General features: G+C 45.0%; 1 protein-coding gene across 2 annotated transcripts in view; it reads left to right on the top strand.

Moving 5' to 3' along the window:
- The window catches only part of VWA8 (von Willebrand factor A domain containing 8), a 381,245-nt gene that overhangs the window by 339,562 nt on the left and 28,446 nt on the right, over positions 1-13,237 (top strand). For both annotated transcript variants that reach the window (XM_066237778.1, XM_066237777.1), the window contains exon 40: positions 5,120-5,228. In XM_066237778.1, the coding sequence (XP_066093875.1) occupies positions 5,120-5,228 (109 nt within the window). The remainder of the gene's footprint in view (positions 1-5,119; positions 5,229-13,237) is intronic.

The raw sequence follows: 13,237 nt of genomic DNA, 5'->3' as shown, positions 1-13,237 counted from the left end.
CAGAGTCTGGCTAAAACCAGAAAGTGATGGCCAAGCCTATCCATCAGCCCAGAGATCCACCATATTCCCTTGAGAGGGTAATACTACTGATGGGTTCTTGACATCATCTACACCAGTGATTTTCAACCTTTTTTGAGCCACGGCACATTTTTACATTTACAAAATCCTGGGGCACACCACCTACCAAATGACACAAAATGACACTCTAACTGTTAGAATTTATTTAAAGTTTAAATAAATTACATTTATTTAAAAAAAGTTAAGCCTGACCTGTGGTGGCGCAGTGGATAAAGCATTGACCTGGAATGCTGAGGTTGCTGGTTCAAAACCCTGGGCTTGCCTGGTCAAGGCACATATGGGAGTTGAAGCTTCCTGCTCCTCCCCCCCTTCTCTCTCTCTCTCTCTCTCTCTCTCTACCCCCTCTAAAAAAATGAATAAATAAATAAAAATAATTTTTAAAAAGTTAAATAAAAAAGGATAACCCCCTCATATATACAGTCCCATGTAACCTCCCTTATATATACAGTCCCACGTAACATCCCCTTATAAATACAGTTCCACGTAACATCCCCTCATATACAGTCCCACGTAATATCCTCTCATATACAGTCCCACATAACATCCCCTCATATACAATCCCATGTAACCTCATATATACAGTCCCATGTATCCCCTCATATATACAATCCCATGTATCCCCTCATATATACAGTCGGGCTAATAGATACTGGAGCTTTCATCAAGGTTGTGGGTTCAAATCAATTTGGCAAATACTCTCTCTATATAGAGACTGGACAAAATCAATTTTAGAAAATGTTGGGTACTGGTGTAACATCATAAGTCCTCAGAGCATCTATACTGTTTTGATGGTGTATATAGAGATTTGAGCTCTTTAAGAAGATGACCCTTCAGGAGGCCATATACAATATAGATAACATTGTGATGCATTGTATATCACCCTCTGCGGGGGCCTCTTTTAAAAAGAAAAAGGTCAAATATCTATATACACCATCAGGATAGACATAATCAGCTGAGGCTGAGGCTTCATCTAGTGGTGGCAACATTTACCTCCAGTCCTGACCAGGATTAGAAATCGGGACCATGGGGAGGAGTAGCAGCTTTAACTACTCAATGCGGCCACACAATGACAAGTGCACAGCAGCCCGATCAGGGACCTTCCTGGGTGTTGATGAGAGGCGGCCTACTATTGGTTCATCGCTAGTGGTCGGGATGAATCCTAGAAGGTGATTGGTCAGTGAGCGTTCCCTGTGCCTCCACTCTTCCTGTCGCTGATAGCTGGAGGGATTGTGAGGGGAATGTTTATGTTTGGATGGAGGTGGCTGGCAGTAGGCTGGATAAATAGCCTCTGTGGGCCATATCCGGCAAGCGGGTCATAGTTTGGGGACCCATGTTTAATTTCCCAACAGCACACCTGACCATGTCTTACAGCACACTGGTTGAAAAACACTGATCTACACAACATGTACCGTATTTCCCCATGTATAAGATGCACCCTTTTTCGAAAAGTTTGGGGTCTAAAAACTGGATGTGTCTTATACAGTGGTTGTAGTTTTTTTAACTTGCATTTCCCACTTTTTCACGCGGATGAGGAGTTGTATGAATTTTATGATGAATAAAACTTGAGTTCAATAACATTATGTAATACATTTTTTTTCAAATTTCAGGCCCCAAAATTAAGGTGTGTCTTATATATGGGGGCATCTTATACATGGGGAAATACGGTAGTTTGCATTCATTTGTGTCTGGATTTCATCTAGATACTGATTTCTATTTATCAAAACTGATTATCTCAGCAAGAGTAACAGAAGTAGAGAAGCATGAGGCGTGCAGGAAGCAGAACAGAAACATTAAACCAACAAAACATGAATGAAATAGACAGTGAGGTACTTTCACATGCTTAGAAAAGCATTTAAGGTGGGCACCAGCTCTGGAAATTATACCAACTACCATTTGCAAAACTAATCAGCTTTATACAGTGGATCTCAGCATATGTTTGTTTTCCTCAAAATTGATCCAAAATTATAGTATTTAAGTCTGACCTACACAAAAAAAGTAAAATGAAAACCCAAATTCCCAGACTCTTACATAACAATAAATATACCCTTTAAGCATATACTGTGCCAACAACGTGCAGACAGGCCACATAGACTACTTGGGGGTGAGGCGCTGTGCCCCGCAGCTCTCTGATCAGGGTTACAGCAGCAGAAAGACACTTTTTCAGCTCGTTTTGTGGGCTTGAGAGCATTAGCACTGGGAAGCTTTCTGATCTGGGCTCGAAAATTACCTATTTTCTTTCCCTGCTCCCTGCTTCAGACTTCACCTTTCAGAATTTGTTACCACTTCTAAACACCTGGTAGGTGATCTTTCTGAAAGCTGACACACCTGGAATATGATTTCCAGACTTTTTCATAATTAGAATAGCATGTGGTGTGTCTTGGGGTTCAACGTGATTGTGCCAGAGGTTCCCCTATAGCTGGAGCTAATTCTGATCTCCTCATGAAGATGATTCTGCTCAAAATGACTTACCAACCACCTGGTTCCTTCGTGTGTGTGTGTGTGTGTGTGTGTGTGTGTATTTTTCCCTCCGCTAAGGACAAGGCATGTCCAGCTTCTGTCAGCCTGACACTCAAGATGTCATTCAATCTAATGAAAATTTATAGAGGGGTTTTAGACTTGCCAAAACTAAACATAAGCAGTATTGTTAGGAGTTCAAGTCCTATACACATATTTGTTTTTGTTCTTCAGAACAGAGAGTAAACTTAGAAGGACACCTTGGCATGTCACCTCAGGAAACAACCATTCAGACATTATTTTAACTCTCAGGTATTTATCCTTTGATAGTCAGTGCATTCAAAGTGTTATGAACAGTATTTATTGAGTGCCACTGTGTGCTGGGTTCTTCAGATTCAGAGAAAAAGATAACGCACGTTCCTTCTCCCAGAGGAAAAAAAGAGAATATCAGAGTGTATCACATGTAGTTAACATATTTCTTATTACATTTTTGGTTCATTTAAAAACACATACATGCCTGACCAGGTGGTGGCACAGTGAATAGAGTGTTAGACTGGAACGTGGAAGACCCAAGTTTGAAACCCCAGGTTGCCAGCTTGAGCGCAGACTCACCAGCTTGAGTGCAGGGTCACTGGCTTGAGTGTGAGATCATAGACATGACTCCATGGTCACTGGCTTGAACCCAAGGTCGCTGGCTTGAGCAAGGGGTCACTGGCTCTGCTGTAGCCGCCTGGTAAAGGCACATATGAGAAAACAATCAATGAACAACTAAGGTGACACAACAAAGAACTGATGCTTCTCATCTCTCTCCCTTCCTGTCTGTCTGTCCCTATCTGTCCCTCTCGCTGTCTGTCTCTCTCTGTCTCTGTCACACACACACACACAGATACATACACACACATGCATTTGTGTGTACTGTAAAGCATATTTCATACTGTGGAAGATGAAGTTTGAAAACACTATGATAAATGGAAACAAATGTAGCTATTCAAGGCAATGAAGTGTATAGCTTCTGTAGTAGCTAGCTGTAGAAGACATGAAAGGGCATGACGGTTGACTGGAGAGGTCACACAAGACTCCATGGGATGTGGTCTTTGAGCTGGGTCTTGAAACCTAAGCTGGCAATAGCTAACCCAGCTGGGTGGTAGGGCAGGTATTGCAAATCTGCCCCATGGTAGTCTAGGCCTAACATTATGTGATTCTAGCAAATACTCTGTCCTGTGATGGATGGATCTTCCCAGTGGTTGGCCTGACAGGAAGGAATAGAGACCATTCATTCTCATGGCAGCCCAAGGTGATAAAAACACATTTTAGATAATAGTTTCATCCATCCACCTGGGATCCATACCTCTAGCTTTGCCCACATGCACACACACTTACATGTGCATATGCAGCAGTTGAGAAGACCGTGGTTGTGGTTAGGCTTCTGAGATATACATTCATTATTTCCTGTCCTAATGTCAGCACCCTTTACACTTAGAGAAATGTGTAGAAATGCGTAATCAAACTAGCTTATTATGAATATGACACTGCAAAACCCAAAAGAAGTTCAGTCAGTGAATGCACCTTCTGTATGTGATTAGTTTAAGATGCTGCATCTTAAATGATTTTGAGACTAATTTTTAACTTGTTCATTCATTTTAGTTTATTTTGCACACCTATCAGATGCTAGGCGCCATACTAGGCCCCGTACATAGAGAGGTGAGCCAGACCCAGCCGTTTCCTGAAGGAGCAGAGCGGCTGGTGGGGAGACAGGACAGGTGGTAAGTGCTCTGACAGAGTTCAGTGTGAGGTAAGAGCAGAGGACAGGCCTGGTGATCACAGCAGGCCTCCTAGAGGAGGTGATGATTATCGATTCAAGTCTTGAGGAGCGTGCGGGAGGTAGGAGGCAGAGAGGCAGGGAAGGGCCCTGGAGTGGGAGCCCTGAGGCGCAGCATGCGATGTGTTCAGGGGCCCCGGGTGCGCAGGCCGGGCCTCAGCAGAAGCAGGTGGTGAACAGCGGTAGAAAGGAGCACTATGCTGGGAAGAAGGAATTTCAAAGCCACAATATTAAAATACAAGTATCCGATTAAAAGTACACAGTAATTTCAGAAAACTCTAGTACTGTCCATAGCAACACATTAAATTACATTCTTTGGGTCTGAACTATATTATCCTAGTCATCAAATATATGCCCTTGGCCTTGAAAAGCAGCTAGGAGCCTCCACACACACTGGCCAGCTGCCGACATCGAGGCACATCATTCAGGGTTAGTTAGCAAGGGTATGAAATCCATTGTGCTCATTTCTTTCTAACTCAGTGAAGTCGTTGGCAGCTTGAAATCCACTGTGGCATGTACACCACAAAAATCAGCAAATACTACAAATGGGACTCTTTTCTCCTGCAGGACAACTTGTTAATCACTTCCTAGCATGCACTGGACATTCCCTCCTCTGGAACTCCTGGCTGGAGACACCCCGCGTGCCTTTGTCCTCGCAGGCAACCGAGGTCACCGAGACGCTTGCTGGTTCTCGCAGCAGAGGCGTGGGGCTGCGAGTCCCGCGTGTGGGGTTTCAGCTGCTGTCTTTTTTGCCCCCTTTGGTTTCAGGCTGAAGGAGATCCAAATGAGTGAATATGATGCCACAACCTATGAAAGGTTTTCAGGTGCTGTCCGAAGGCAGGTGCACTCCCTCCGAATCATCCTGGATAATTTACAGGTAATCCTCCACTTAGTGCACCGAGAAAATAATCTGGGCCGGAAAGCTGAGCTGATCCCAAAACTACTGAAGAAAATGATCTGAACCCTAATGAACCAACCAGAAAAAAAATGGCGCAATGTTTGCGTAAAGCTGGGGTTATGCCATGGCTTTCTTAGTTGAGTGCTCCAAGGAAGATTTGACCTCACCTTCCCCCTGTCTGGGAAATGGTCATTTGACCAGCAACCCCAGAAGACATCATACTTCTTGATTCCCCACAAATACAAGATCTATGAGCATATCCCCTCTGCCGGGAATTCACAAATAGCATTATTTTCCTGGAAATCATTTTGCTGTCACTGGCTGGAGAGGCAGAGGGGCCTGTGGGTCACCGGCTGCACCTTCCCCGTGCCGCCGGCCTCTCCTCCTGCCTCTCCCAGCCCTGTCACACTACCTTTCTGCAGGCTCACACACTGGCTGCCCCAGATCTAAATATTGCTCTTGTTTCTAAAAATATTGACTAGTTTGCTTCAATATTTTCTCAACAAAGACTTGTTACTTGGAGATTTTACACTGGAATGGTATCTGGCCAATTTGTACAGATAACTAAGGAAGGGCTAAGTGTTCTCTAAAATCACACAGTAAGTAAGATGATTTTGCCGAGAGAGAGAAAAAGAGAGAGAGAGAGAGAGAGAAAGAGAGATGCCTCATTTCAGGGGAGAAAGGGTGGGGTGAGGACCCAGGCCATGACACGCTTCTCCACTCTGCTCCGGAACCTTCTGTGTCCTTTCCACGAGTGTTTGAAATCTATTACCTTCAGTTATACCCTTTTGCTCTTTGGTTCTTATTTGTAATTGTTCTTGGGGGGGGGGGGGGTGAGAGGTTTGTTTTTTATTACTTGCTAAGTACTGGAGGTAAGGAGCTCCATAATGCAGTTTTAATCAACATCTTAATCCAAAATTCTGGAAAAGACTTACTTTTAAATGATGCAGATCTAAACTGCATCAGGAGATTAGGAGACATTCTATAATTGCCAAGAGGAAAGATCTTTATAATGATTAACTAAACACCTAATTTCAAAATTCAGGGAATGTAAGAATTAAGTCATTTGTTCTTTTAAAAATCTGAATACAGTAGTTTTGGATGAAACAGCATAAGATTTTGTATAAACTGTATGAACAAAATATATTCTGTGGACAATCGAATGGTAAAATATTCTTCTCTAGTCACTCATTTCACAAGTGCTAGTGCCCTGGGCATCGAGAGGGACTGCTGGGTGGGCTCTGAGCTCCTGGGCAAGAAATAGGAGAATAAGAAACAAAAGGAGTGGTTCATGGGAGATGAGAGTAATGGGAGGTGGTGCTTGTACTAAGACCAAAGAATGAATATGGTTCATTCATTTCTTAAGTTTTTGATGCACAATAGACATTAGGGGTAGAAAAATAAAATGCAGGCACTGCCCTCAAAGGAAGAACTTAAGACAAACAAGCGAAGAATTTTCTAAGTTCTGTAGAGAAGTATGTGCACGCTGTTATGTGATGAATTCAGAGAAAATGTAATGCTTCAGTTCACTCTTGAAAGATGCTGAGGACTTTCCGAGGCGCCTGCAGAGTCGGGACATTCCAGACGCAGGCACAGTGTGTACGAGTGCAGCTCGTTCAGCAGGACTAAGGAGAGCGTGTGTGTGGTGGGAGGCAGTGGCAAGGTAGAGGTTGGCAAAGTCACAGGGGCCAGATCATGACCAGCCTTGGGTGCTGTGAGAACATGCTGATACCAGTGGGCTTTACCCTGTGGACAAGCAGGTCATTAGAGGATTGACAGCATTATAAAGGGACACAAGGATACATCTGAAGGAATCAGAATCCTCCTGTCATATTAGTTCATGTCTTAATTGGTAGTTTTTGGCCACCATTCTATAGTTACTTTTACAAACATCATCACATTTAATCATCCGATCAGTCCTTCTAAATAAATTATTACATTTAAAGGCTCAACGAAAGGAAGAACTGTCAGACTGGCTACTCTGACTTCTTGCAGTAGATCACCGAGTAAGCCTGGGTTAGAAGGAGAGTCAGCACGCAGGGAAGCCTCGTGCAGTAGAGCACCGAGTAAGCCTGGGTTAGAAGGAGAGTCAGCACACAGGGAAGCCTCTTGCAGTAGACCACCGAGTAAGCCTGGGTTAGAAGGAGAGTTAGCACGCAGGGAAGACTGCTGCAACACCACGGTGACCGGACCAGTACCAAAAAGCAATGTCCTTTCAGCTTTCAGCTTTCCAACTGAGAAATGAAAGAACACTGTGACCGGCTCCTGAAAAGCAGCCAATAGGATTAGATAGAGGGCAAACAAGAAATTGGTGCCGATGAAAATATAAAGGAATTGGGGTTCATAACTTCCTGAATATTCTTAAATAGAGTAACTATTTCAGAAAGGCTTTTACTTCCTTCTCCCATAGAAATCTGAAAAAGAAAATATAGCTTTGATAATAGAAAAGTAGTGTCTCTAGAAATCTTTACAAGTAAACCAACATTTTAATAATACCAAGCATTTATTGAGCAGTTACCATGTGCCACATCAAGATTTTCATCATCATCGTCGTTATTATCATCATCACCATCATCATGGCTTAGTGGCTGATGGTGCCACCTCTGCGGCCAGACAGCCTGGGCCCTGGGAGATGGGAATGACAAAGAATAGGGCTTGGGAAGAGGAACTCGGATGCTACATGTAAACCATTGCAAAGAGAGCCCAGCATACAGCAATCTCCACGGAACAGCTGGCTTCGTCCCTACCTTGCTAGTGTTCATGGCTGGGACTGCCCCCCAGGCCCCCAGTCAGGTACTTTGTATTCATTGTGCTGGTCAGTCCTCACAGGAATGGGTCAGGATGATTTTCTACATTTGAAAGATAAGGAAACTGAAACATAGAGTTATCTCAGTTCTCACAAACCTAGGAACTATAGATACTTTGTTCCCACTTTGCAATGAGGGATATGAAGATCAGAAAGATGTGGCTAGTGAAGGAATTGTCTGAGCCCAAAGCTCAGGTCCCTGTTATCTGCCAGGTCTCTGTAATCTTCTTCCAACTCCACACTTCTGTATAAGGTGTAGCTCTCACATACACTCATAAAACATTTTTCAGCATTTAAATGCTGACACAGCATTTTCAAGGGTCTTAATTTTTAATGCACAGAGGTGTTGTTCTCAGACAGGCCTTCGAATCCTCAGCTGAGAGAGATGGTGCTGGTTAAAAATATGGCTGCCAGTCAGGATGGACAGGGCTTCATCTGGAATGTAAATCTTTAGGTTGTAACCAAAATGAGAAGGTTATGATTTGGTCCTATTTTTGCCAACTTCTGCCAGTACTGTGTGTCTCTGACTGACTAATGACTTCCAGTTATTTTGAGGTCACCGTGTCATCCCAGTAACCATGGATGTTTCCTTGGTGAACAGCACAAAGTCTGGCCAGGAGCTAGGAAATCATCACTTGATGACTTTCCAAAGCACAGCTCGGGCCCACGCATGGATCCTGGGTGGCCGGGTTGCGATTTGAGGAACAGAAAATGTTGCCACCCATGTTACATCCGCTTCATCATGTGCCTCTGTTGCGGCACATCGTTCTTCTCAGTGAAGAAGGTTGTCACCAGCGACCTTCCTTTGCCTCTTTTTTTTTTTTTTTTTTGTATTTTTCTGAAGCTGGAAACGGGGAGAGACAGTCAGACAGACTCCCGCATGCGCCCGACCAGGATCCACCCGGCAGGCCCACCAGGGGCAACGCTCTGTCCACCAGGGGGCAATGCTCTGCCCCTCTGGGGCGTCGCTCTGCCCCAACCAGAGCCACTCTAGCACCTGGGGCAGAGGCCAAGGAGCCATCCCCAGCACCCGGGCCATCTTTGCTCCAATGGAGCCTTGGCTGCAGGAGGGGAAGAGAGAGACAGAGAGGAAGGAGGGGTGGGGGTGAAGAAGCAAATGGGCGCTTCTCCTATGTGCCCTGGCCGGGAATCGAACCCGGGTCCCCCGCACGCCAGGCCAACGCTCTACCGCTGAGCCAACTGGCCAGGGCCCTTCCTTTGCCTCTTGACTAGACCCTACATGAATATCAGTCTTGTTTATCGGACCTTTTGTGAATCAGCAGCCAGAATTTTCTAGTTAGAACAGTAGAGTCTGTCCCCTCAATTATACTCGGTTCAGAATCTGAACCTCTAATTCCCGCGTCCCCCACATAATAAAATACCCATTCCTACAAAAAGCCACTAATTGTAATCATGTCATCTCTCCAGTGTTTTCTGATGTCCAATCAGCAAGTCCATTCTCAGGCTAACCTAAATTAGCCTTCCTCTCACTGTGCTGGCTAGCACGGTAGCTCCAGCACCCGATGGTCGCATTCTTGTTTTGCCTTTAGTGCTTCCAAAGTAGCTAGTGTTCAGATAAAAGGTGTTTTGGTTCACTGGCATGTGGCATACATTGTGTGTGACACTGAGGGCACAAAGATTAGTAAGATACTGTCCCTGTCCTCAAGAAGGTTATAGTCTCAAGGGGTGGGAGATGGCACCTGAACAGATCGTCTCAGGTTCGACAGCAGGTGTCCAGGGAGAGGGATGCGCAGAATGAGTGAAGTCGAGAGGAAAGGGAGGTGAGATAGAACTTGAAGGAAAGGATACATGAGCTGAGTCTCGAAGGGTACACGAGCGTGATTCACCAGACAGAGAGGGTGAAACAGAGCCCCAGTAGTGGGCACAGCATAGACAAAGGCCCATCTCAGGGGCGAGCAGGACACTATTCAGAGGAGGTGTCAGGCAAGGAACTTGGACCTTATTCTGAGTGCCCACTGTGCTAATACGTAGAAAATGGAAAGCATTTCCCCATTCTTTTTTTTATTTAGTCTCCAGTAACTGCGTCATCTTATAGACATTTATTGAATATTTTGCCTAAGGGGCCTTGCCTGCAGCAACCAACCTAGAGAAGAAGCGGTGTGTAGCTAACAGAAGACACAGCATGGGAAGTACCACACAAAGGTTTTAGAAAAGAGCTATTATATGTAGACAGATGTACAAGCAATTTCTAAGCTGCACGGTTAGGGAAAAACTCACGAAGGAAGTATCATTTGAGCTGGAGCATGAAGGATGAGCATGGTTTCACTTGATAAGTCTTCTAAGGATGGGAGTGAAAGGCCAGTCTTGACCAGAGTTTCTCAAAGCTTCTGTGGAGAGGTGGCCAGGGTTTTTTTGGTTTTTGTTTTTGTTTTTTAAGTGAGAGGAGGGGAGATAGTAAGATAGACTCCAGCATGTGTCTGGACTGGGATCCACCCAGGAACCCCCTGTCTGGGGCTGATGCTCAAATCGACTAATCTATTTTTGAACCAGTCAAGCCACTGGCTGCAGGAGAGGAAAAGGGAGAGAAGGGGAGAGGGAGGGGGAGAGAAGCAGATGGCCACTTCTCTTGTGTGCCCTGACCAGTAATCAAACCTGGAACGTCATTATGCTGGGCCAACACTCTATCCACTGACCCAACGGCCGGGGTCCAGGTTTTTTTTTTTTATTTAGTTGATCATGGACTAATACTTTCATAAGATAGAAAGGAATTACTGAAAAAAATATATAAAAATAACATACAAAATACAAGGCTGTATTATTTAATATCAGGTTCAACAAACATAAAATTACTTTGTCAAGTTGCCATACACGTTTCTAAATGCTCACTGTCAACTTCTGTTACTTATTTATCTTCATGGATTGACAACAAATACACTGAACACAGTTTCTATAGTTCTGGTCTAGATAGAAGAAACCTATAAGCAGAAGACTAAGACTTGAATACAAGGCTGGAGAATGGTGAACTGTCCATGTGACTTAGAGTTGTAGGACGGTCTTGGGTGTGTAGTGGGTAATGGAAGAAAAAACTAGAGAGAAGGTGAATCCCGAAGAGCCTCAAGCACCGTGGTGCTGGGATTCTGTAATCAGAGAGGAGTGTGACCATGACTGAGAAGGGGATGCGTGGTTATATCTTCTTTAGCAAGTTTTATATCCCTGGAGGGAGGGAATATCAGAGAAGAGAGAAGTGGAAGCCAGGAAATCAAATCCTAAAATTATTTCAGTTATTCAGGTGAGAGTGGTTGGAACCCAAACCAGGCAGGGTAATTGAAATGCAAATGAAGGGTGGGACAGTCTGAAGGTAGAATAAGAGACAGTGACTGATTGAAGGAGAATGTGATGGGGGGGGGGGGGGGTGAGGTATGCAAGCCCTGGAAGACAAACAGGAAACACAGGAAGTGGAGAGACTCGTGGAGGAAGCAACTGTTTGCGTTGGATGAGATTAGCTTTTCTCACAACTGGAGCACTTATGTGAAATGTCAAGCATGATATTTGAATTATTTAAAATGTGAATTTGAGTTCAGAAGCAAGATTAGGACCAGATAGGGTTGCATATCTATATGGATATATCTGTATTTTTATGGTCATCTGTATAAAGAAACAGCCAACACCAAGAAAGACATGTTAACTAAAGATAGAGGATGGCCCTGGGCAGTTGGCTCAGTGGTAGAGTGTTGGCCCAGTGTGTAGATGTCCTGGGTTGATTCCTGTCAGGGCACACAGGAGAAGCAACCATCTGTTTCTCCACCCCCCCCCCCTTTCTCTCTCTGTCTCTTCTCCTCTCACAGCCATGGGTTGATTGGTTCAAACACATTGGCCCCGGAAACTGAGGATGGCTCTGTGGAGCCTCTGCCTCAGGTGATAAAAATAGCTCAATTGCTGAGCATGGGCCCCAGATGGGCAAAGCATTGGCCCCAGATGGGGGTTGCTGGGTGGATCCTGCTCAGGGTGCATGTGGGAGTCTATCTCCCCTCCTCTAACTTGGAAAAGAAGGGGGAAAAAAAGAGAGAGGAAAGGTGAAGACAACCACGTCAAGGGACATCTGCATTTCAGGGGCAAGCGGTAAAGCACCAGTTACTCTTTCTTAGTGTGTGAATGGCTAATCACCCAGCATGTGGCATCAGTGGCCATGAGAAGACAACTTCAACTAAGTGCGCACTAGAAATACAGTCCAGACTTGCAGGCTGTTTGAGCACAGCATCTAACTCAGTCTTCTCTGGATGCCCATTAAAATGATTAAAACTGGCCCTGGCCAGTTGGCTCAGCGGTAGAGCGTCAGCCTGGCGTGCGGTGGACCCAGGTTCGATTCCCAGCCAGGGCACATAGGAGAAGCGCCCATTTGCTTCTCCAACCCCCCTCCTTCCTCTCTGTCTCTCTCTTCCCCTCCCGCAGCCAAGGCTCCATTGGAGCAAAGATGGCCCGGGCGCTGGGGATGGCTCCTTGGCCTCTGCCCCAGGTGCTAGAGTGGCTCTGGTGGCGGCAGAGTGATGCACCGGAGGGGCAGAGCATCGCCCCCTGGTGGGCAGAGCGTCGCCCCTGGTGGGCGTGCCGGGTGGATCCCAGTCGGGCGCATGCGGGAGTCTGTCTGGCTGTTTCTCCCCATTTCCAGCTTCAGAAAAATACAAAAAATAAAAATAAAAAATAAATAAAATGATTAAAACAATAAAAAGCTGTAAACAATGAAAAACCCATATGCTAGAAGAAATTAAGGAAGAGTGCCAGTGGTGTGCAAGAAGCTTTGAAGGATTTTTGCTAAATATAGTGTGATGAGACCCCTATGAATGGTAGAACTGAAGACAACTCGAAACCTTCCTAAGGAATAGCGTTACTAGTAGTCTGTGCATGAGACCCACAGAGCCACATTCGCATCCCCGACTGGAGAGGCAGGTGTAGGAGAGAAGACCACGTGACTTCCATTTTGTCACTGCCAAGCAGCAGCATTTGAAAGCACAGCTTGGAAGGCATGGGGTGGGGAAGTCTAGGTATTCTGCAGTGGCTACATCAAGCAAAAAGCTGAAAGGGGAATAACACTGGGAAAGGAGCCAGGCCAGCCTCAACTTACACTTGGCTTGAAGACTAGATCAAACAAATGTCAAATGACCCCATTGCAATGGCTTTTTCAAAGAAAATAAGAAATGATGTGGAGGTGAATTTCTCATGCTGT

Source organism: Saccopteryx bilineata, chromosome 6, assembly GCF_036850765.1.
Source record: "Saccopteryx bilineata isolate mSacBil1 chromosome 6, mSacBil1_pri_phased_curated, whole genome shotgun sequence".
In the NCBI taxonomy this organism is placed as follows: Eukaryota; Metazoa; Chordata; class Mammalia; order Chiroptera; family Emballonuridae; genus Saccopteryx; species Saccopteryx bilineata.
This window is presented reverse-complemented; position numbering and strand designations above follow the sequence as displayed.